The sequence below is a fragment of the Myotis nattereri genome (assembly GCF_964212035.1).
Source record: "Myotis nattereri genome assembly, chromosome: 2".
NCBI classification, from domain to species: Eukaryota; Metazoa; Chordata; class Mammalia; order Chiroptera; family Vespertilionidae; genus Myotis; species Myotis nattereri.
Window position 1 is genome coordinate 188,454,248 of NC_138076.1, and position 24,027 is coordinate 188,478,274.

General features: G+C 37.2%; 1 protein-coding gene across 1 annotated transcript in view; it reads left to right on the top strand.

The window, feature by feature from the left end:
* Nucleotides 1–24,027, top strand: part of EPS8 (EGFR pathway substrate 8, signaling adaptor) — a 169,164-nt gene that overhangs the window by 83,671 nt on the left and 61,466 nt on the right. The window contains exons 3-4 of the mRNA XM_081082613.1: nucleotides 14,967–15,046; nucleotides 16,907–16,983. Coding sequence (XP_080938739.1) covers nucleotides 14,988–15,046; nucleotides 16,907–16,983 — 136 coding nt within the window. The 5' untranslated portion in view covers nucleotides 14,967–14,987. The remainder of the gene's footprint in view (nucleotides 1–14,966; nucleotides 15,047–16,906; nucleotides 16,984–24,027) is intronic.

Genomic DNA, 24,027 nt, shown 5'->3' on the forward strand with positions numbered 1-24,027 from the left:
TGTCTATTTTGTGAACTGTACTCTGTATCTAGAGCTATCTTGTTTAGTATTCTAGCCATTATCCACATGTGGCTATTTACACTTAAATATAAACTAACATAAATCTCACAGAATTAAAATTTTGGTTTCTCAGTGGCACTAGCTGCACTTTAGGTGTCCAACACCTGTACTGAACAGTGATGATACAGTAAGCTTTCGTTATGGAAGGAAGTTACTTTTGACAGTGCTCTAGGTGATGTTCACATAATGGTTACATAGTTAGTACTTGTCCAAAGAGTGAATAAGTGAACCAGTACAGTTATTGGCTTGGGCCAAGTAATATTGAATGAATCTTGTTTGAATAATCATCTACAAAGACCATTTTGGCTTTTAATTAATTAGTGTTGACATATTCCCATCCAATTGCAAAATATTGGATTTATCTTTAGTTAAAGGAAAGTATACAATAGTGCAGCAATTTTTACCTGGAGTACTGCAAGAATTTTTAACACATGCAATAACTGACCAGTCAGGGACACTGACCTTTTGTCCCTTAGATTGTCATGACAATGATAACTGTCCAGTGTGAATGAATTAAAATTATATCTACTTTTTTCTGGTCAGATTTGTAAAAAATATAACATTTCTTGGTTTGCTGCAGAATTTCAGTAATTAGTTTGTGTGTGCCATGAGATGAAAAAGGTTAAAAATCGCTACCATCTATATATATAAAAGCCTAAACGACCAGCCGACTGGCCAACCATTCAACCATCCAACCGGTAGCTATGACATGCACTGACCACCAGGGGGCAGATGCTCAATTCAGGAGCTGCTGAGCTGCAGTGACTTGGCAGCTGGGGTTCTTGGGTGATACACATGGAACCAGAGAGGAGGGAGCCCGATTCCAGGGTGCATCACCTGAGAACCACCCTTTCCCAATCCGGGACCCCTTGGGGGATGTCGGAGAGCCAGTTTTGGCCTGATCCCCACAGGCCAGGCTGAGGCACCCCACCGGTGCATGAACCCGTGCTCCGGGCCTCTAGTAGTAGATAAAACCACAACTTGTGGTCAAATCTTATGATATATAAGCATCATAGCCAAATCACCCTCACTTATAACTTTTATAATTCCAAGACTCCTCATTAAAATGAGGATAAATAAGCTCTTACAACTCATAAGGTGGTAAGAATTGAGCAAAGTCATGCACATAAAGTGCTGGCATAGAGACTGATACACTGAAATGCTTAACAAATGAGCATTATATTTTTACAATAATGAACACAGATATGTCTAAATTTATCCCAGTTCATAGATGATTTCAGGATTAGAAAGAACTTTACTGCTATTTTTGAGAACATCCATTGTTATAATTTGGCAGACATTTTTTAAAGACAGTACTACCCACAATCAAAGCTTATTATACTTACTCTCTTTTAAATATGAAATTTAATTGCCATAATTAAAAAGATTGGACTTAATTTTTCTTTTCTTTTAACTTTTTTAATATATATATATTTATTGATTTTTTACAGAGAGGTAGGGAGTGGGATAGAAAGTTAGAAACATCAATGAGAGAGAAACATCAATCAGCTGCCTCCTGCACACCCCCCACTGGGGATGTGCCCGCAACCAAGGTACATGCCCTTGACCGGAATCGAACCTGGGACTCTTCAGTCCGCAGGCCGACACTCTATATCCACTGAGCCAAACCGGTTAGGGCTTCTTTTAACTTTTATGACTATGTAAATATCATCTTAGGAAAAGAAAGTTTCACAATTTTTTATAGGCAGCTTGACTTGTAAGACTAATGCACAAATATCTCTGACTTTTGTTTTGGGGTAGCTCAAAAAGTATTTGTTCCCAACTCTATTCATTTAAATGGGCTTCTCTTTGGAAAAAATGCTGAATAATTAAAATGAATATTTACCCAAGGACGAGTTTCATTTAGGCACATAACTATTGTGCATTTAAAACTATGATTTAATTTCCAGAAAAACAAGGCATTTCTTATTAACAATAATACCTAATTTAACAGGGGATATTGCCTCCAAATTAAGTACCCAACTCAGTTGTGCATTTAAAGCTATGATTTAATTTCCAGAAAAAGAATTAAAGCATTTTTCATTAATTATAATGCTGGCATTGCTGGAGATATGCCTCACTTTTACACACGATAATGTTTTTTCATTTTTTGGATTTGAAAACAGCATTTGTTGTTACAATAACAACAGGTAATTAAACATTTACCACCAAAATATCAGCTGACTTTATGTAAGGTAAATTTCCTTCATTTTTTTTTGTGTGTGTTATTATCACTCTGGCTGTTATGGTACTTTTATTTTTAGTATAAACTTGTACTCATATCTCATAGTTCAACTTGACCTCTCAAGTTCATATTAAAGGTGACTGTTTTTTTTCTCCTGTCTCTCTCTCTCTCTCTCTCTCTCTCTCTCTCTCTCTCTCTCTCTCCCTCCCTCCCTCCCTCCCTCCCTCCCTCCCTCTCTCGTTTGTTAACTCTCACTTGAGAATATTTTTCCCATTGATTTTCGGTGTTTTTTTTTTTTTTTTTTTTTTTTTTACAGAGAGAGTAGAAAAGAGTTATGGATGGGGAGAGGGAGACACATCAATTGGTTGCTTCCTGCACCCACCCCTACCAGGGCCTGGGATTGGACCTGTAACCCACGTATGTGCCTTTCTTTGACTGGGAATTGAATGCATGACCCTTCAGTGTGCTGGCCGAGGCTCTAACCACTTAGCAACACCAGCCAAGGCTCTCCTGAGTTTTTCATTAATATTTGCCAATGTTTAGAAAGTGAAAATCATTATAGAGAAGGGCAGATTAAGTACCGTTATTTTTACTCCCTCCAAATAAAATGTCAGTAAAGGGATTTAAAAAAGGACAGCATAGGGATCATTGTAACTCACCTAGCGTCCCGAGAAACTGAAACCCAAGCTGTTAGTGAGAGACCTTGAGAAGCAACCTGATTTTCACTTCAGAACCTCAGAAAGGCTCAACCATGAGGGTGAGGCTGAGAACGGGAGGACTAGGAGGTAGTGTGTGTAAAGGGGCCTTGCATCCCAGATGCCTCCCATACTTGGCGAGGATGGATGTTTCTTCTGTGGAGAATGTGAACTGCAGAACTCTTGAGTGGGGGACACAAGGCACAGGCAGGTAGAAGATTAAGTGAAATAGTTACTGAGCAGTGGGACAGCCTAGCCCACTTCTACTCATCACCAAGATTTTGGCAGTCAGGTATCTATCTCCAGGTGTGAGATTGGAAGATGCTTCCTGAAATATGTGCTCTTGCAAGATAAAAAGTAAAAGTAAGGAAGAGGGAGTTTTGGGATACAGGAAACCAGGATCTAAGACAGGAGAAAGATGATAGGAATGAGGAGGATAATGTGGAATTTGGATACCATGATGAAAACTGTTTAGGAGGCCTAGAGAGTAGTCAGTTTAGATTTCAACAGGAATATAGTACAGGGGTCCGGGAGAGATGACTCTTGAAAGATAAAAATGATGGTGTTTAAAATATTGAAGGGAGACTTCACTGTGGTGGAGACTAAGGGATGAAATTAATAAAAGTACATAGGAAATCTAAGGGTTTATAGTAAGCTAATTTTTAACTCTAAAGAATACAAAAGATTAAACAAAAAAGAAAATGTAATCTTAGTATATGTGAATAGCAGTTACACAGAAACAATAAGTAACACTGAATTTCAGTCTAACAAAATTTGATATAAATGTAACTTTATGTATTCTGGTTTTATCTCCAGCTTCCTCCCTAATCACTTTCTACCTCTAAGTTATTCTTCAGTAGCTGAACTGTTGGTGGTTTCCTAAATGTTATCCAGCTGTCTCATGTCTTGGCTCTTCTCTCTTCTGGTTTATTCAGCTCACACCTTGCAGCCCGAAGCCTGAGGGATATTATGAACGGGGTGCCCTCCCAGCGCGAGGTGCCCACCTTGCATTTGGTCTTTCTACTTGCCACGTTGTACCCTTTGATGCCCCCCCCCCCCCCACTATACTATACATTTCTAAAGATTTCTCTGGTTCAGTCCCGTGAGGGAGATTTTGTTCTCTAGACCCACCCCGCATCTAGCTTCTCTTGAACTTTATACTATGCTGTTCTTATGTTGCCTGTAATGTGCTCTTTTCCTAAATATGTCTTTTCTTTTTTTCTAAGAGAATGGGAAGCCAAAACCAGTTTGGCTCAGTGGATAGAGCATTGGCCTGTGGACTGAAAGGTCCCAGGTTCGATTCCGGTCAAGGGCATGTACCTTGGTTGCCGGCACATCCCCAGTAGGAGATGTGCAAGAGGCAGCTGATCGATGTTTCTCTCTCATCGATGTTTCTAACTCTCTATCTCTCTCCCTTCCTCTCTGTAAAAAAATCAATAAAATATATTAAAAAAAAAAGAGAGAGAATGGGAAAATGGGGAGGTTTTCAAGGAAGGTTTTGTTAGTCCTAGATCTTGTGTGATTTTTGTATAAGTGTCTACTGACAATCAGTTATTTTTGTAGTCAGACAAATGTAGATGGTTACTGGAATGGTTTTTTTTTGGTTGTTGTTTTTGTGTATTATTTGTTGCATTACTTTCTAACAACATATTAGGATTGCCTCTGTTTTTGAAGATAAATGAAGGGTGGTACTGTGAAAGGATTGCATTTTTACTCTGTCAACAAACTGTTAAGTGGTTTAGAATAATAGGAATAAGGAGTAGTTAAGAATGAGTTGAGAGTTTGACCTTATGTGCCCAATCATGAACTTTCCTTGGGCTTATACATTTTGACCTTGCTATACTCTGGTACCTAAAGCAATACACAAAATATTTCATTCGCGCAAAACACCTATTCCCTGTAGCTATTCGGCTAGATCTGTAAGACCTTATCTTGCTAAAGTAGAACAGACAAATGGCAACAATGAATAATCCTTGATACGACATTTCTTGTCCTCTGATTAAATGACCAGTGTTTGAGTAGTATGGCAGACAAGAAGAGAAGGGTTGAGATGAGTAGTATCTACACTAATAAAAGAGAAACATGGTAATTGGCGTACGACCGCTACCCTTTTCATTGGCTAATCAGCGAGATATGCAAATTAACTGTCAGCCAAGATGGCGGCCAGCAGCCAGGCAGCTTGAAACTAACATGAGGCTTGCTTGCCTCAGTGACGGAGGATCGTTGGAGGAAACCAATGTTCCCCGCCTGCGGCTGCAGGCCTATGAGCGGGCAGTTTAAGAAACATTGCAACAAATACCGCCGGACTTCAGCCAGCAGATTTGCAACATTGTAAGCAAAGGCCAGAAACCTACTTTCAGCCGCGGAGGCCTAAGAGCTGGAGTCAAGCCTCAAGGTAAAGCTGGCCCAGAATACAAAAAAAATAAAGAAAAAAAGGAGCGGTTGGGAACTTCAGTCACTCCCAGCCTGAAAACAGCCCTCAGCCCCTCACCCAGACTGGCCAGGCACCCCGGTGGGGACCCCCACCCTGACCAGCCGGCCCCACCCATGCACCAGGCCTCTATCCTATATAGTAAAAGGGTAATATGCCTCCTGGCACCGGGATCAGCGGAGCCGCGAGGCCTCCCGGCACCGGGATCAGCGTGACACCCAAACCCCCTGATCGCCCTGCGGCTCTGTGTGTGACTGGGGGCAGGGCCCCAACCCCCTGAGCAGCCCTGCTCTGTGCCTGATAGGGGGGAGCTTCCCAACCGCCCCCCCCACGGGCCCTGCTCTGTGTGTGATGGGGTAGAGCCATAACCTCCCCATTGGCCCTGCCCTGAGTGTGAGAGTGGCGGTGCCCCAACCCCCTGATCGGCCCTGCTCTGTGGGTGATAGAGAGCGGTGCCCCAACCCCCTGATGGGCCCTGCTCTGTGTGTGACGGGGGCAGCACCCCAACCCCCTGATGGGCCCTGCTCTGTGTGTGACAGGGGGTGGTGCCGCAACCTCCCCATCTACCCTGCCTTGAGTGTGACAGGGGACGGTGCCCCAACCCCCCAGTTGGCCCTACCCTGAGCGTGACTGAGGGTGGCATCACAACCTCCCAATCCACCCTGCTCTGTGCATGACGGGGCGGCGCCCCAACTCCCCAATCGGCCCTGCTCTGAGCCCGACCAGGGCCTGCACCTAGGGATTGGGTCTGCCCTCTGCCACCCGGGAGCAGGCCTAAGCCAGCAGGTCATTATCTCCCGAGGGGTCCCAGACTGCAAGAAGGCACAGGCCGGGCTGAGGGACCCACCCTCCCCCGAGTGCACAAATTTTTGTGTATCGGGCCTCTAGTCTATAATAATAAAAGCGTAATATGCTAATTACATCAGACAGCCAAACAACCTTCCGGACGTCCTCCCGGATGAAGCCGGGTCTGCGAGGGCTGGGTCTGCGAGGGCCAGGGCTGTGAAGGCCAAGGCAAGCTGCTGCAGCTGTGAGGGCCAAGCCCCTTGCACGAATTTTGTGCAGCGGGCCTGTAGTGTTTTTATAAAATATCTGGGAAGGGTGATATCAGCATGTGTGCTATAATACAGTAGAAAGCTTAACTTTAAACAAAATCGCATGGCCTAAAAAAATTCTGTATATTTTAACAATTAATCATTTTTACTTGTAATTATCTCAGGGAGATGCATTTGTGATTTAGAAAAGTGGGATGAATTTAGTACCACTGTTGGTTAAAGGTGGCGTTTCCCACTTTGTAGGTTGTAACCATTTATAAAAATTATGTTGTACAGATTGGAAACCATTGGTCCTCTTAAGGAGCTGTACTGGAAATGCAGAGTGAACCACCTGCAGTATTTTGTTTACTGCTTAGAGTCCTCTGCTCAAGGTAATACAGAGGAAGGTAGTTATGTGGCAGTAGGGTAGTTAAATATTAAAGTGTTATAGCTCATCTGTGAGTTACAGCTCTGCTCATTGTACCTACAAGGTTTTATGATTTACTATTTTTAGAGGCCATTTAATGTCATAATGAAATTTGACTTCAAGAGTTTTTATTTTATTAAAGACAGTTTTAGAACCTGTGTTCCTGTCTTTACCTCCAGCTGGATTACGTCACGCCTAGAGAGCTTTACCCATTTGCCTTTGTATGTTGAACTGTACTAATTTAGCATTTGGCACACATATGGACAAAAGATATCTAGCAATAAAAAAGATATCATATGAGATGCTAATTTCCTCAGGAATTTTTGTTTGTATTAGTTAATAGAATATCAGTGAATAATAATTCTCAAGGCTGATTTATAAAAAGTAGACATTAAAAAAAATAATTAATGGGGAGTGGGAGTGGCTTGGGGTAGGTGGAGTGGTTTTCTCCCCTTCTTGTTCCAAAATGTTGTTCTCTGAAATGTATTCAGTTGAGAACTGAATTGGCAGAAAAAGTTAAACTTTTATTCTTATCCTGGGAGAAAATGGTAACAGTGAATATTCTTCTACCCCTTCTGAGAATTCATACTCAACAACTTTTTGTTTCTGTGAGGATTTGAACTTCTTAGGTAACGTTTACTTTTTAAAATGCTGATAATTTTTTGGTGGTGTTAGCCAAGGTTTTTGTTAAGGTCTGGGATCTCTTTCATGTCCGTCTCCGTCTCCCCCCGCTCCCCCTCCCCCTCCCCCTCCCCCATCTTCCTCCTCCTTCCTCCTTCTTCCTCTTCTTCTCTCCCTCCCTCTCCCTCCCTCTCTCTGTCTCTGTCTCTTTCTGTCTCTCCTTCCCTCCCTCCTATACCTAGCATACAACCAAAGCATAACTCAGTTCTTGTCTGAACTACCCAAAATAGGAGTTTTGCAGGGGTGAATAATCAGGAGTTTCTATTTGATGAATCTGAACTTTTACTTTTTGTTTTCCCATCTTTTCCGTTTGAGTCAGAAACTTCCACTGATAAAGAATATGCCATGTTAAAAGTCAATATATATAGCAGTCACTGTATGAGGCTATCTGTAAGTCCACTGTTAATCATGGAAATAATACAATCAGAGAGACATATATTTTTTTTTTTAAATATATATTTTATTGATTTTTCACAGAGAGGAAGGGAGAGAGATAGAGAGTTAGAAACATCGATGAGAGAGAAACATCGATCAGCTGCCTCCTGCACATCTCCCACTGGGGATGTGCCCACAACCCAGGTACATGCCCTTGACCGGAATCGAACCTGGGACCCTTGAGTCTGCAGGCCGACGCTCTATTCACTGAGCCAAACCGGTTTCGGCGAGAGACATATATTTAAGTCTATATAAGCAGGGTATATGTAAGAAGGAAAATTCATACATAAATAAATATATGGAGATTTTAATGAAAATTTCTCAGGTCACGTGTGAAATTGAATGGAAACCTTGCTGAGAAGTAGCTCAAGGCATGATCCAACCACGATATCTCCCCACACCCAACCCCAGCAGGATACAGAGCCTGGTAATAGAGAGGTTGAGATAATTTCTTCTCTCTAAAATTTAGAGTCTGAATCATTCCCTTTCCTGCCATATTTTTATTGCTGTTGGAAGATTCCAGCTAAATTGGAGTCTTACTTCCTTTTCACCTTTAATATGTATTTAATTATAATTGAAGAAATGCAAATGACCCTGGTAAATTTATGGGTATCATGTGCTATTTACATAGGGATAAAACAGTCAACAGATCCACTTTCATATTTAGGAAATTGTCTCAACTATGATAAAAAATTAACCCACTAAAGTAATACAAATAAGTACTTAGATATTTAACCAGTGGAAAGTAATTATTATTCAAAGCCAGATTCAGCTTAACTTATAATACAACATTCTAATTAAAAGTAGTTTTTAATATGTGGTATTTATAGACCTGATGACATTTTTTTCCACATTCTTCAGTGAACATAATGTTAAGCAATAAAGCCATTTCACAAAATAGTGACACTATTGTTTTTGTACTATCCCTTTCACTAAAGTAAATCCTCTCCCTTTCCACTTTCACACTAGCTTTTTTAGTACCTTCTATTAAGAAAACTTGACTAAAATAAAGAGTATCATTGAGGAACCCAGCATGAAAAGAGCTGAAAACTGCTGGAGAGTACACAATGGTCAAACTAGCAGTGTCACTTACTGGAAAGAAAATTGGATATAAGTCAGCCAGGTCAGGGTTTAAATCCTGGCTCTAATTCTAGCTTCTTGTGTTACCACTTAGGCAAATGACGGAACTTATTTGAGGCTGTCTTCTAGCTCTATGATGTAAAGCTAATTACCACTTCAAAATGTTGTTCTCAGGATGGAATGAGGTGAGGTTTACAAAATATCATTTGAAGTGGGGGCTCATTGAACATTGTTTGCTTGTCTCCTTTTTGTCCTCTGCCTGTGATTATATCTGATACAAGAAACAGATAGTACATTGCTGTTCAATCATTCATGGCACTAGATGATTTTTAAGAGTTTCAAAGTAACACACAAATGGCACCTAGGCTCTTTAGCTCACTTTCTTCATTTATAAAATGAGAAGAGTACTTCAAAAATTAATGTGAAGATTAAGATAATGGAGAGAAAACATTTACCACAATAACTTGGTACGGGGTAAATGGTGAATAAGCAGCAGCTGTTCTTTTAAAAATTAGGATATTTTCTCAAATCAGCATGGTATTAACAATGCTTTGAACTGAGATAGTAGTCATTTTCTATCTATAACAGCCAAGCAGTGTATGTGTGCTGATGATGTCATCATAGCAACAAGAATTAGAAGGAAATACTGAAGCAGTAGTAATAGGGTGTATTTGGCTTTTCTCTGTGTTAGGCCTTTGAATAAACTCTGTCACAATATTGAACATATAATTAGTGTGAAAGTGTTTCTTTTTAGTTGGTTATTGAATTTTAATAATGAGTATTCTTCAGTTAGTTGTTAAACCAACATTCTGCTTTGAACATAGATTCTCCGCCAAATTATGTTCCAACTTACAAACAACTTAAGAATTTTCTCATAATTATAAAAAAGAGGAACCTAGATAATTGTTTTTAAGTGATTACAGTGTATTGATTTAAAGACATGAAATTGTTCTCCCTACATTTATATTGGCCTTGAGAAAATATTGTTTCTATATAGCCTAGAACTTATTGCAATACCTTCACAAGTGTTAGCCACTATTATCATTTTTATTATTATTACTATTATAGCAGTAATAATTATATTATTACTATTATATTAGTTTTCCAAGTCTATTCATATACAAAAGTTCTTTATTTTTAAGTATTAGGCCAAATGACAGAGGGAAGTAGGTGGTAACATCTCTACCAACAATATTGGTAAGAGTTATTGAAAAGTAGTCTTTCTAGAAGACCCTGTAGGAGACACTGTGTAATGATTCAGAAGGTTTAAAGCGAATTGTTTGTGTTTTTATGTTTTAAGCACAATCATTAGTAGACAATATCACAATGTATTGCTTAAAAAATGAATCTCAGTGGTCTTTTAGTTAAAGTCTCAAATAATGATAATCACCCCCATCTTGTTTTAACTTAGATCAAGAAACATACATTAAATTGAAATTGAAATATATATACTTCAAGATACTTTGTCAAAGCCAAACAAACAAGTAAATAAAACCTTAAATAAACAAAAATGTCTGTGACATTTTCTCAGGGAACAAATTATTTTTAAGGACAGCTTAATATACAAAGAGCTACTAGTTGTGTGTTAGCCAGATTGGGCAGGGTGTTCTAACATCGAGTCACGACTACATACTCATTAGTTTGAAAATTGATATCAGATGCAAGCAGGAGTAAAGAAAGGGGAGTCTAAATTCTATCTATCTATCTATCTATCTATCTATCTATCTATCTATCTATCTATCTATCTATCTATCATCTATCTATCCATCCATCTATATCTATCTATCTATCTATCTATCTATCTATCTATCTATCTATCATCTATCTATCTATCTATCTATCATCTATCTATCCATCCATATCTATCTATCTATCTATCTATCTATCTATCTATCTATCTATCATCTATCTACCTACCTATCTATCTGGGTCTTAAAACTTTCTAATACAGATTTAACTTGCTGTTTTAGCTTACTATAGCCTTCTTTACTTCTTCTTCAGTGATTTTTATACATTCTGTTTACTTTCCTTTTAAAATTTCAGTGTTTAATATTTTTGTTGTGCTTTAACTTAGATATTAAATTGTTTTATTTTTATCCTTGTAATTGCCAAATATTATTTTCTGTAGAAGAGGAAAACTATAGTATCTATGACTTATAAAAGGTGTTTTAATAAGGAAATCGATGCTCTATTTCAAATCTTTTAGAAGCTATTATGACAGTTTTAATGTACACTTTTAGCAGAATTAAGTAGATAGTTTAGTAGAGTTAATTGAGTAGAGTCCTTAAACTTGTTGTGATAAAGAAAAACTTTGTCTCCTTGGCTTTTAAGTTGTTTTAACAGCTAATAAAAATTAAAACACCTTACTTTAAAAAAATAAAAATAAAAAAAATAAAACACCTTATTTTTCAGTAAGAGTTGAAGGTTCTCATATATATGATTCACATAGGTATAAGTTGGATGTCTTCTTAAGGCCTAAAGGAAAACAAACATTTGTAATTGTTTTCTTTGCAAGGTGTGTGTTGTAATTGCTATGTTTAAATATTTGAAAACCTCTATATTGCTATATGAACATTGTGACAGGTGAAACTATGATTGCTAAATAACGAAAGTTTCTATGTATTTAAAATTCAGTTTAGCAAATCAACATTTTGTTCTCTTTTCTAATGCTCTCTTATTCTGACATCACTATTTAAAAAACAAAACAAAACACTAACCATGTATTATTTGACTGTCATGAAGAATTAAACATGAAAAAGATGAGATACTGTGGCTATCACTTTTCATTAAAGCCAGCCGCTGTGGTTTTAAAATGCAGACCAGATCAAAATCAGTACAAACCCTGGGGGTTTAATTCTGAATGAACCAGCTTATTTTGAAAGAGTACTTCTTATTTTTAACTTTGGAAGTTAAACTTGCATATGCATCTGTCTCATTTGATGTTTCACTAGTCCTGTGAGCTAGGAAGACCGGGAATTATCTCTATTTTACTGATGAGAAAATTGGTACAGAGGTTTAATTGACTTTGGTAGACTAGTCTGTGCCAGAGATAGTGTCAGAGTTTTAGCCTTTCAACTATGCTATGGAGGATATGTTTGCTGTTTCTAATTTCATAGTGTTATTCCCGTCCTCTGTCCTGGCCAGACTTCTGGAATGATGTGCTCTACCTGGACTCTCTAGGCTTATGAGTTCCAATTGTAAAACATTTAGGAGTTTTGTAAACTGCTGTTAAACCATTAACAGCTTGAACTGGGCCACAGTGTGAATATTAATACATAGAAATTAGCAGGCACTACAAATCAGGATTTCATTTTCCCCCCTGAGAAATGGCTTACCTGTATATCACTGTATCGAAGTATAAATTGAAGGAAACAAGAAAAACAGAATAGATCAATTTAATATAAATATAATTTTATAAATGCAGTACTTATCTAGGATAGAGGTCAGTATTTCTTTGTCCTTAATTTAGAAATTTGCTTCTACGCTGCAAATAAATATGGGCAAGACTATCAAAAGAGCTTGAACTAAACTTGAGTGTTTATAAATCCTAACCAGTTTTTAAGATCTAGGTCAAGTTCCAGCCCTCGAAAAAATTATGCAGTTGGTATGACTTTTCCTTCTTCTGAACCTGGGTTTCAAATAGAGCCACATACATGGAGACTTATTTACTACGTGTTTCATATGGATTAATGTATCTCCTTAAGAACACAATAAACTCTGAAGAGCGAGACATGGATTTTCCTTCTTTCTTTCTTTGAATAACTATTTAATGAACACCTATTTTATGCCTGCTGCTGTCCTTACTGCTTAGGAAACACCAGTTATCAAACAAAAGTGTATGCCTTTATGGATCTTATACTCTAGTGGAGAGTCAGGAATTAGTTTAAACAAATGAAAAATATCATTCTGGTAAGTACTTGGCAAACTTGTTTATAGTGTAGAGAGTGACTGATGGTGGGTTTTCATCTATTCATAGAGGTCAGTAAAAGCTTCCCTGAGGACACTGATTGAAGTAGCATCTGAAAAGCAAGAAAGAAATAATTTGAAGTTACTAGTTTTTTTTTTAATCTATGAATACAAATATTATTCAAAATTTATACTAATATTTAAAAAGTTTATCTTTGTTGAAAGATATCCCTCTTTTTCCCCCCATTGACCCCTTCTAGCCCCACCCACCCTCACCCCATGCCTTCACCACACTATTGTCCATGGGTTATGCATATTTGTAATAATAAAAGCATAATATGCTAATTAGACTGGACGTCCTTCTGATGATCTTCTGGATGGAGCCAGGCTGCAAGGGAAGCCGGTGCCGGCAGCCAGGGGAAGGAAGGCCTACTCTTGCACGAATTTTGTGCATCAGGCCTCTAGTATACATATAAATTCCCCTGTTAATCTCTTCTCACCCATAGACTTATTATGCCTTTACAATCTGAATCAAGTTCCCTAATTATATGGCCTGTATATCATTCTGAATTTTCCCTTTTAACAACATTTTAAATTTTATATTTATTCACTAAGTGTCTGTTTTTTCCACTAGACCAGTGGTCGGCAAACTGCAGCTCGGCAAACCGCAGCTCGCGAGCCACATGTGGCTCTTTGGCCCCTTGAGTGTGGCTCTTCCACAAAATACCAACTCTACCACAAAATACCGACTTCTGCACATGGGCCACGAAGTTTTAGTCGCACTGTACGTGCACGCCCGCACGTGGTATTTTGTGGAAGAGCCACACTCAAGGGGCCAAAGAGCCGCATGTGGCTCGTGAGCCGCGGTTTGCCGACCACGGCACTAGACCATTGGCCCAAAGCTGGGACTATGTCTGTTCTGTTTACCTTGCTAGTACCTGACACATAGTAGTCACTAGTAGTTGTTAATGCTCCTACTCCCTTTGCCAGTGTCTTATAAGAAAGCTGGGATATGTCTTACCTTCCTCTCCTTTATCAAGAAGACATAGTAATAGGATGTGGCAAAAGTAGGTTTACAGTCATTCATATGGAAAATAATACAATAATTACTAAATAATAATACAAGAATAAGCTTTGTGTTTTGTGTACTCACACTGTAAACCTACTTTTGTCCTACCTTGTATGTGAAAGTGAGGAAAATAAGACAATGTCTAAAATGGTTTAGTGCCACCAAACGCAGGGAATACCAGTGTATCCAGGAGTGAATCGAAATAAATCAGGGGTAGCAGGATTGTCTCAGAAAAAAAAAGTAAAGGCCATTGGATTTGACAGTAAGGAAGTTTTACTTATTCATCTTGTTTGAAGAAAATTTGTTCAATTTGTGAAACAGATTAAAAAATTATTTCTGAAGTTAAATAATCTGGCATTAATTTTTAAAATTGCTTTCTTGTGAAAAGTAAAAGGAATGTTTAAATGAACACATCTTGTAAAAAAGATGTATTCAAGCATGTATGTGTAAGATATTGTCCAACGTGCTATGGAGGAAGGAAGAGAAGGAGGGAGGGATGAAGAAAAGAAAATTCGATGCAGGGAAAAGAGTGGAAGGAAATTGATGGGATTGTGAAATGATTATCTTTACCTGCTAGGACTCAGGGTGATATTTTTCCCCTTTGCACTTTTACCTATTTTATTCTTTTCTATTTCTCAAGTTTTTAAATTGAGTTAACCTATACTAGTTTATAATAAAACAATAAATGGTACAATTTCATGAAGCTGACAGTTGATTATGAGTGTGATTTTTTTACTTGCCTAAATTTGCTAAGAATTTTAGTTTATTAATGTTCAATGTTAATTGGATCTTTATGTGTCCATTCGTACTTCTTGTGCCTGAGCTCCTTGAGGGTGGAGATATTTGTGTTTATATTTCCAGCATCACCTTGGCAATGACAGATATTTGTTAAATGGATAACTTTGAAACTGAGGTGTTCTGATCCTTTTATTGCCTTCAGTCTTTGTACCTTTCATTTTGTAGAACACATGATTGAAAGCCACGATGAATGGTCATATTTCTAATCATCCCGGTGGTTTTGGAATGTATGCACCTCAAATGAAGTAAGTTGGGAGGTTTATATTTAATTTGTTGTTTTTTAAAAAATATTATTTGGTTTTATCTTTTTAATGAAAATATTAATTTTCTTTTCTTTTGTAGTTCATTCCTACTTAATATATAATGTCTTTGTGACACTAACATATGTTATGTTTGCTGTTTCTGATAATTTGAAAAGATGCTTAAGTAATATCAACTCCAGGGGTATTATAACAAAATATAAGATGTTTTGTTCTAGTATTTTAAATGTTATTGCTTCCTATGGCTGAGTATATACTCTCCTTCAGAGCTTTCAGTTTCTCTGGAGAAATTTATTAATGTTCTTCGTAAGATATTGGCATTTGAGGAGATTTAAATGTCATCTAGTTCAGTCTACAAAGATATTAACCATTATGTAAAACAAAACAAAAAAAAAATAGATCAGACAGACAAAACAATCCCTGTGGCTCTAGGTACAACTTGAGATCACCACCCTGACTTAAGTAGCCATTGCCTTACATATTGTGGTTAATATTGTTATTTTATATTGGCCATTGTGGTATATAGTTTGCTCATCATTTTTCAAAACCAGATTATTCACATTGTAAAGAGTTATGCTTCCCCCTTTCTTTCTACAAAGATTATTGCAAATCTCTTTACTTTTGACCAGTAAGAAATAGCCCATACAGGGCAGGAGGGCTTTGTCAGGTACCACCTTTTCTTGTACATCAGGGAAAGCTTGGCCACACCCTTGATTTTTTTTTTTTCTGTTTCCTTACAATGAGTATCCACTTAATCATGAATTTATAATAATTTCTTCTATTAAAGGACCCTTGTTTCTATCCCTTTCTTCTTTCTATTTTAGCCCTATTTATGGTCATTATCTCCTACCTGAATTTTCACTGCATCTTTCAATCCTGTCACCTTGCCATTAGTTTCTGAATTGTCTTAAAAAAAATTGGATCATGTCACTTCCTTGTGTAAACATATTTACTATACACAGAAATAAAAATTTAATTATTAAGCCCTCTAATTGCCTTCTCTACTCCTTGAGCCACTCGTCTGACGAGACACATCACATGAGATGCATTTTCCCTCAGACACCATGCTTGTTCTTGAGCCAGGTGTAGGCGCCTTTTCCTCACTCAGTTCTCCCTTGTGTGAAGACCTTCTTCCCATTATTTTAGACTCTGCTTTAATGTCAACTTGGCTGTAAATTCTTGGGCATCCTGATAAAAATGTTAGCCTTTCTGTGATCCGACATGTGTTAGCTATTAGTTTTACCCAGATATTACATTCTATTGTAACTATCTTACTTGTTTCACTAACAGTACCCTGTTCCCCTAACCCCTATGCCACTTATTCTTCTAGTTTAGGACTTAATAAATGTTTACTGAATAAATGGAAAAAAATAAACAATTTGATATTTGCTTCATGTAATGTATTAGGAGGAGGAGGAGGCTAGTTTTAAGATGAAGCTGATCAAATTTAATGATAAAGTCTTATTTTGGTTAATTGCATTTAAGTATTTGTGAAAATAGGGAATAGTCCATTACATCTGGAATCATTGAGAGCTTTTTATAACTGGATTACTGCTCAGTATGGCAAACTTAAATTCTTCTAAGAATTTCAACCTTGGTGAATCTTCTTGGCTACAGTTCCACCTTGGCATTTGAGAGGAGGCGTGATTTGCACCAGTTTCTATTTCCTGACCACTTACCAGAACAGGATCCGCCTCATTTTGGCAAAACTAGGTAGCATAAGTTCAGTATGTTTGTTTAAAGCACATGGTGATGATGGTGCATTGGAATTTTTATTGACATTTTTGAATTTTTATGACTGACTTTGGACTTTAACCCAGCACAATGACCATTTTTTTATTACAGTGGCTACGGATCACCACCCACCTTTCCCCAGATGGACAGAGAACAAAGTTCAAAAACAAGTGCAAAGGCTCTTTATGGTATGTTTAGTTATTTGATAATGGGTTATAATTCTATTTCTTACCCCTTATTTTTCTACAAATGAACATTTCAGAGTCATAGTTTGAACCCTTGCTTTGTTCTGTATTCTTTGGAATGAAGTAGTGATAGATAAGAATTATTTTAAACAGTTTTTACAGATACTTCCAAAGCTGTGACCTCTGCTGGCTGGCATACAATTTAGAACATTTCAGTGCTTTCTAAGGAGCCTTTTGCATGGCACCAATGCTTTAGGTGGAGTTTCCCACCTAATTACTTATGATATGCTTGTTGATCTTCATGCCTGATCCAGTTGATTGAGAGATAACAGTTGACAGAACTCCTTCCTTACAGTTCTTGAACTTTTTGGGTAGTGTTACACTATGACCAGTAGCATTTATGTATTTCATTCTGCATTGCAAAACGAGCAGGCTTTTCCCCCCGATCCTTCTGTAACTTCCATTGTTCTTTTTACATAGACTCACATTATATATTTTTTTATTTTATTTTATTTTATTTTATTTTATTTTATTTTTTTAAAAGAGAGTCTCTTTTTTTTAAAAAATATATTTTATTGATTTTTTACAGAAGGAAGGGAGAGAGATAGAGAGTTAGAAACATCGATGAGAGAGAAACATCGATCAGCTGCCTCCTGCACATCTCCTACTGGGGATGTGCCCGCAACCCAGGTACATGCCCTTGACCGGAATCGAACCTGGGACCTTCCAGTCCGCAGGCCGACGCTCTATCCACTGAGCCAAACCGGTTTCAGCAAGACTCACATTATAAATAATGTGTTTTAAACTTCAATTATAAAAGGTATTACTGAAAAGAAGTTAAGGACTACATATGTTTTTACAGAGTCTTTATGGCCTTTTAATATTGTACAGTAATAAAGAATCAGAATATGTTTGTGGTTAATAGCGAAGACTCTGGAATCAGATTTCTTGGGTTGAAATCCATTTCTACCATTTATTAGCTGAATGATCTTAGGCAAATTACTTTGCCTGTCTGTACCTCATTTTTGCTTATTGATATAATGGGGGCTATCTCAAAGGGTTGATATGAGAATTAAATGAGTTAACAATGCCTCGCTAGTAGAAAACATTATATAGTTGCTCTTATTATTATTGACATTATCATTATTATTATCTGGGAACTAACAGCATTTTCTAAATTTGGATTTTTTTTTTTTTTACATTATCTAGATCTACAATATCTTGGCTATGATAATGAATAATTCTAAGATTTTGTGATTCTTTTTCTGCTTATGTATGTAGTGACTACACTTTAGGACTCAGGTTATACATTGAGAAAATGGACTTTATACCATACATTTTCTTCTGGCCTTGTCAATCTGATTTGTGTTGGTTTCTGTTTTCTCAAGTGCTGTATTGTGGCATCCTTCCTGTGGTCTAGTAGTTGTGAATTGTAGATCTAGAGAATATATTCAACAAATACTTACTTAGTGATATATGGTCCTTGACTTTAAGGCACATCTAGAGAATGACGTGAAGAAACTGGAAAAGGAAAACATTTTTTTGTAAGAATAAATAATTTCTTAAGTTTCTCATTTCTAGTCAGGTATTTATTTTAAGTGTTTCTGTGTGCTAGGCCTTGATCATCATAGTCTCTATTTCTGTGTTCTTTCATTCCTTTCAAAGATGAGTAAGAGCTGGTCATGCTTGTACATCATTTTGGTGAGGAGGTAGTCTGGTAAATAAGCTGTTATAATAAAGAGCTAAATAAGCTGGACACTGTATTTAATGTGCACTGGGGGTGGTCACGTTAGTCAGGTGGGATTTTGTGGAAGAGTTGAGCCTTGAAATGACCTCTAAAAATTAAGTAGTGTTCGCCAGGCATTTGGGAGGCAGGAGGGATCTATAAACATCAATATAAACTCTTTTAAAACTTAGCTGTATATTCTATGAAGGTAGGCCATAATTACCATGTTCACTTCAGGATTCCCTAAGTTTAGCACTGTGGCTAATGTACAGCTTATGCTCAGTAAATGCCTATAGCATGAATATAATGAATTAGCAAACTGAAAATAATTTGCTGTTAACTGTAGAGTACAAGGTGGTACATTCGTAAATAAGATTGGTAAAATAAACATGGTCCATATTAGGAAGAATTATACTAATGAATTGGATATTGATTACAGGGAATGCCCAGCCATTGAAGTGTTTTAATCAGGGGGGTAATAGGTCACATTCATCTTGGGTCTCCTTACCTAGTAACAGTATTGAGGGTAGATTTGGTGCATATGGATAGAAACAGGTGAATCAGACATTAATAGCCCTAAGACTTTTGTTAAGCAGAAAGAGTATTAATCTTCTCACAACAAAAGTCTGTTTTCAGAGAGCTAAGAAAGGAGTAAGGCAGTGATGGCGAACCTATGACACCCGTGTCAGAGGTGACACACCAACTCATTTTTTTGGTTGATTTTTCTTTGTTAAATGGCATCTTACCTAATAATGGACAAACATGTAAATTGACCATCCCTCTGCTAGACTCACCAGCCAATCAGGAGAGCATGCAAATTAACCCAACAAAGATGGCGGTTAATTTGCATACGTTGGCGTGAAGTGGTGGAGCGAAGACTGAAGGCCTGGGTCCCGGGGGCTGGAGGAAAACCTGTGCTGGCAGCCAGGGGAAGGGAAGGCCTATTGCACGAATCTCTTTGTGCAATAGGCCTCTAGTTTAAATATATAAAATAAATATCAAAAATATAAGTCTTTGTTTTACTATGGTTGCAAATATCAAAAAATTTCTATATGTGACATGGCACCAGAGTTAAGTTAGGGTTTTTCAAAATGCTGACATGCCGAGCTCAAAAGGTTCGCCATCACTGGTAAGGGATAAAAAATTAGGACTCATCTGTAAATTTTAATATTTATGTTCTATTAGCAGCAACTTTATAAAACCATAGATTCAAGGATTGAAAATCTTTAGCTTTTAAGCAGTAAATTTTTATTTTTCCCTTTTTACATATAAAGCAACATGAAGCCCCATATTAAGGTGAGGTGATTTCTCAAAGTCACATAATTTTAAAAGTCTTGAATGTAAGAAATGACAATTTTTATGTCATGTGATGAAAATGAAGAGTGATAAGGAGAATAGAGGATATAAAGAGAGGGATAGAAAGAAGTAAAATAAAGAAACATTTATAAGGAAGAAAAAAAACTTAGCAATGTATTGGGCTTACAGGAAAGAGGGTTTTAAGTTCCTGGAAGTTGCAGATAATGTTTCCTTCTCTTTGTGTCAAATACCTACCACTTCCTCCCAACACACTGTACACGAACACAGACACATGCCTTCTCTCTTACAGACTCTCAATAAATGCCTATGGAATGAATGGATAGATTGATGATGGCAGTAGTGAAATGTATGCATGTTTGAGCAAACCTTTGCAATAAACAAATTCTAGTTGAAATGTTAACTACATTTAGTTAACATTGGGAGTGTTTGACTTCTTAATCTGCATAGTTTTAACTTTCTTTTTGTAACTAGAAAGTTTGTGAAGGAAAGATTTGTAACATAGTTTACTTTGGCAAAATGTGTACAATTTCTTAAAAATTTCTCCTTTCACAATTATTAAACTAGTTGAGTAAATCTTTCAAGAATTAATTGGCTTCATGGATGATCTGTTAACTACTTTGGGATATGAGGAACCAGTTAATGTACTGGAACATGGGTTTTACACGAAGGGCTGCTGTTTTTTACACACTGACCACAGGCTAGATGCTGTATCAAGAGTTTCATGTAGTTTGCCTTTTTCATGAAGGCAGTTTTCAAACCTGACACCATAATGTCAGTGACATGATCGGAGAAGAACCATGGGTTTTTGATGCCAAGTTACCATAGGGCTGCCATTTTGAGCAAATGATTTAACCTATGGGCCCGGTTTCCTCATCTATAAAGTATAATAATAATAATAATAATAATAATAATAATGTGATAAGTTTATATGAGAAATAGAATGAGCCTATCATAAAGCAGTGGGGATGGGTATAGGAGAGTCACTTTTAGTTCTGAGTCTTAAGATGAATCAAGGCTCTCAAATTTAGTATTTTAATACATTTAAATGATGCTATGCATCTAATCACAATGATACCCTGATAGGATCAAGAGGTAATTTTCATGACTGGCCAGTGTGGCTCAGTTGTTGAGCATCCTCCATGCACCAGAAGGTCTCTATTCCAGGTCAAGGCACGTGCCTGGGTTGTGGGCTCAACCCCCAGTAGGGGGTGTGCAGGAGGCAGCAATCAGTGTTTCTCATTGATGTTTCTATCTCTCTCTCCCTCTCCCTTCCTTTCTCTGAAATCAATAAAAAACATATTGAGAAAAATTTTTAAAAAGAGGTACTCTTCGTGCTATATTTTAAAGCTTCTGTTCCTCAGATTATTTTATAAACCTATAACTATATTGAGTAACACAATTATGACAATAAAATTACTTCCTTTAGTTGTGTATTAATTTAACTTATTTAGAAAAACAGTTAAAATATGCTGCAGTTTTAACAACCCTAATTTGTCATTTCTTCACTATTATACAAGAAATGTCAAAACTGGTATGTGAGAGGCTCTGCATCACTGACATCCCTGACAACATTAAGGACTTTTTGCTTCGGAAGATAAAGTTAATTTTTTTCTTCTCCACTTCTGTTAGTAACATATCGTTTGGCTACTGTTATCCAGGAATGAAAATTGTTATATATATTTTTTTCTGGCTACCCTGTTTGTCAAAGTCTTTAAGCACTAAAACTTAAAAATTGTCTTTATGGAAATACTTGTAAAATGTATTAAACATTCCTTCCCTTCAGGGTGTGGACCCTGTGACTGGTCAGTGACTCAGGGTCATAGATGTGCCCACTGACTCATGTACTGTGATGTGTTTAAAGACCACCTCCTTACCTTTCCACCAAATGCAGAATCTTTTCACTTTTGAGTATTCAGGGCCACTTCGTCCATGTGGCTGGGCCCCCAATCTGTCACTTTCCCCTGTTGTTAACTTGCCTGCTGCTAGCATTGCTTCTGTTATGCATTGGGTGAGGAACTAGATAGAAACTCCTATTAGTAAATAGATTCTGAGTGAGGAATTGAGTCTTGCTTGTTAAAGCTATACATTAGAACTTGCAACTTTTAATGTATAGATATTGTGACATGTATGATATTCAGAGGAATTATTTAATGTTCTGAATAGCTGAACTTCCTAGAAAAGTAACTTCCCTTTAAATTAGAGTTGCTGAATTTGGAAAATGACCATTTACCATAAGTAATCTGCTGTCATACTCATCCTATCTCCAGAAAACCCAAGTCTCACAGAATTACCAATGAATAATACTCTGTGGTCATTACCAACACTTAGAGTAATTTTGAAATTTATATTGTTGGGAGGCCAGGCAATAATGGATAAATATGAGGGACAGGCATTCTCGTAAGTCTCACTTCACCTCAAACTTGAACTTTTTTGTAATATTAGCAAGAAGGAAAATATACTTGTGTTTTTCCTACTTATACTCAATTCTTATAATTACAATAAGAACTGAGTATAAGTAACCTGTGAACTGCACAGTTTTTGTATAATTGACTTGACTACAAACTTCAGTGTATTTTTACACAGTGTTTGCCTCACCTTTCTCAGTAAAATTTCTGAATATGTCACTTTAACTAACAGATACCTACCCCCACATGTTTTTCTTTTAGCCTATCTTTCACTTTTGTCCTTCTCACTCTCCTGAGCTTGGTTGAAGCGGTTCTCAACCTGTGGGTCGCGACCCCTTTGGAGTTCAAATGACCCTTTCACAGGGGTCGCCTAAGACCATCAGAAAACACATATATAATTACATATTGTTTTTGTGATTAATCACTATGCTTTAATTATGTTCAATTTGTAACAAAGAAATTGGGGGTCACCACAACATGAGGAACTGTATTAAAGGGTTGTGGCATTAGGAAGGTTGAGAACCACTGGTTTAGAGACAGTCTATGTAATTGTCAGAACTGAAGCCCAGATGACCTCTTACACATTTAAGTGGCACTGAAGAGTTAAAACCCATTTCTCTTTTCTCTATCCTTATTATTTACAACTATACATTTTAATTATTTTACATGGAGGAAACATTTAAATACATTTTTAAGTAAATTTTTTTTTTTAATTCTTAAGAGGAAAATGGTCCAGAATTCCTTATTCCCAGGAAGTTGGGCAATGGTAGAGTCAACACTCAGCTCACAGAGCGTGCCAGTGTGTGTGACTCACAAGGATAGTTGGCAGTTTCCCCCACGTATCTGGACATTTTGAAGCTTCTTTTCTCCTCAGGGGATAAGCTCTTTTAGCAGTTTGCTGAGCAGGCAAGTAAAATTCTTAAATAATGTAACTCTGTAAACTGACCCTGTTTGTTTCTCACAGCAGTGTCTTGGTTCAGATACTGATTTGTCAGTCAGTGAAGATAGTTGCCGGGATAGTGAGAGCTTGTCCTTGCTGCTTGCACTCCTCACTGACTCCCATTCAGCACCTCTCCTGATGGAAATGATACACTATGATAGCGGCAAAGGAATTCTCCTTCACTGGTGGTTGAGAGTCTTTTAATGTAATGTAATATGAGCTGTAGTTCCTTGTCTGATTTAAAGAGAAAAATACTCAGCAGCTGCTTTTATGTTAAGTTTTTTCCTTTTTAATTTCCAAATCCTTACTTTATAAGCAATTCTTTGTTTTTTTCAGAGAAAAATGCAGGGCAAAAGGAGGTTTACAGTTGTTCATATGGGAAATAATACAATAATACAATAGTTAATGAATAATATTACAAGAATAAACTTTGTTTCACATAGTCACAACTGTAAACCTATTTTGCCCCACCCTAACAATACAGCCTAAAGTAATTAGGTCGGAGTACTGAGCACTGCATATTGTTATCATTGTATTAATTGAGAAGTTCAATGAAACCTGATTTTTTAGTATGATTATTTTTTAGAGCAGTTTTAGGTTTCACTGCAAAATTGAGGGAAAGGTACAGAGATTTTCCATATACGCCCTTGCATATAAAT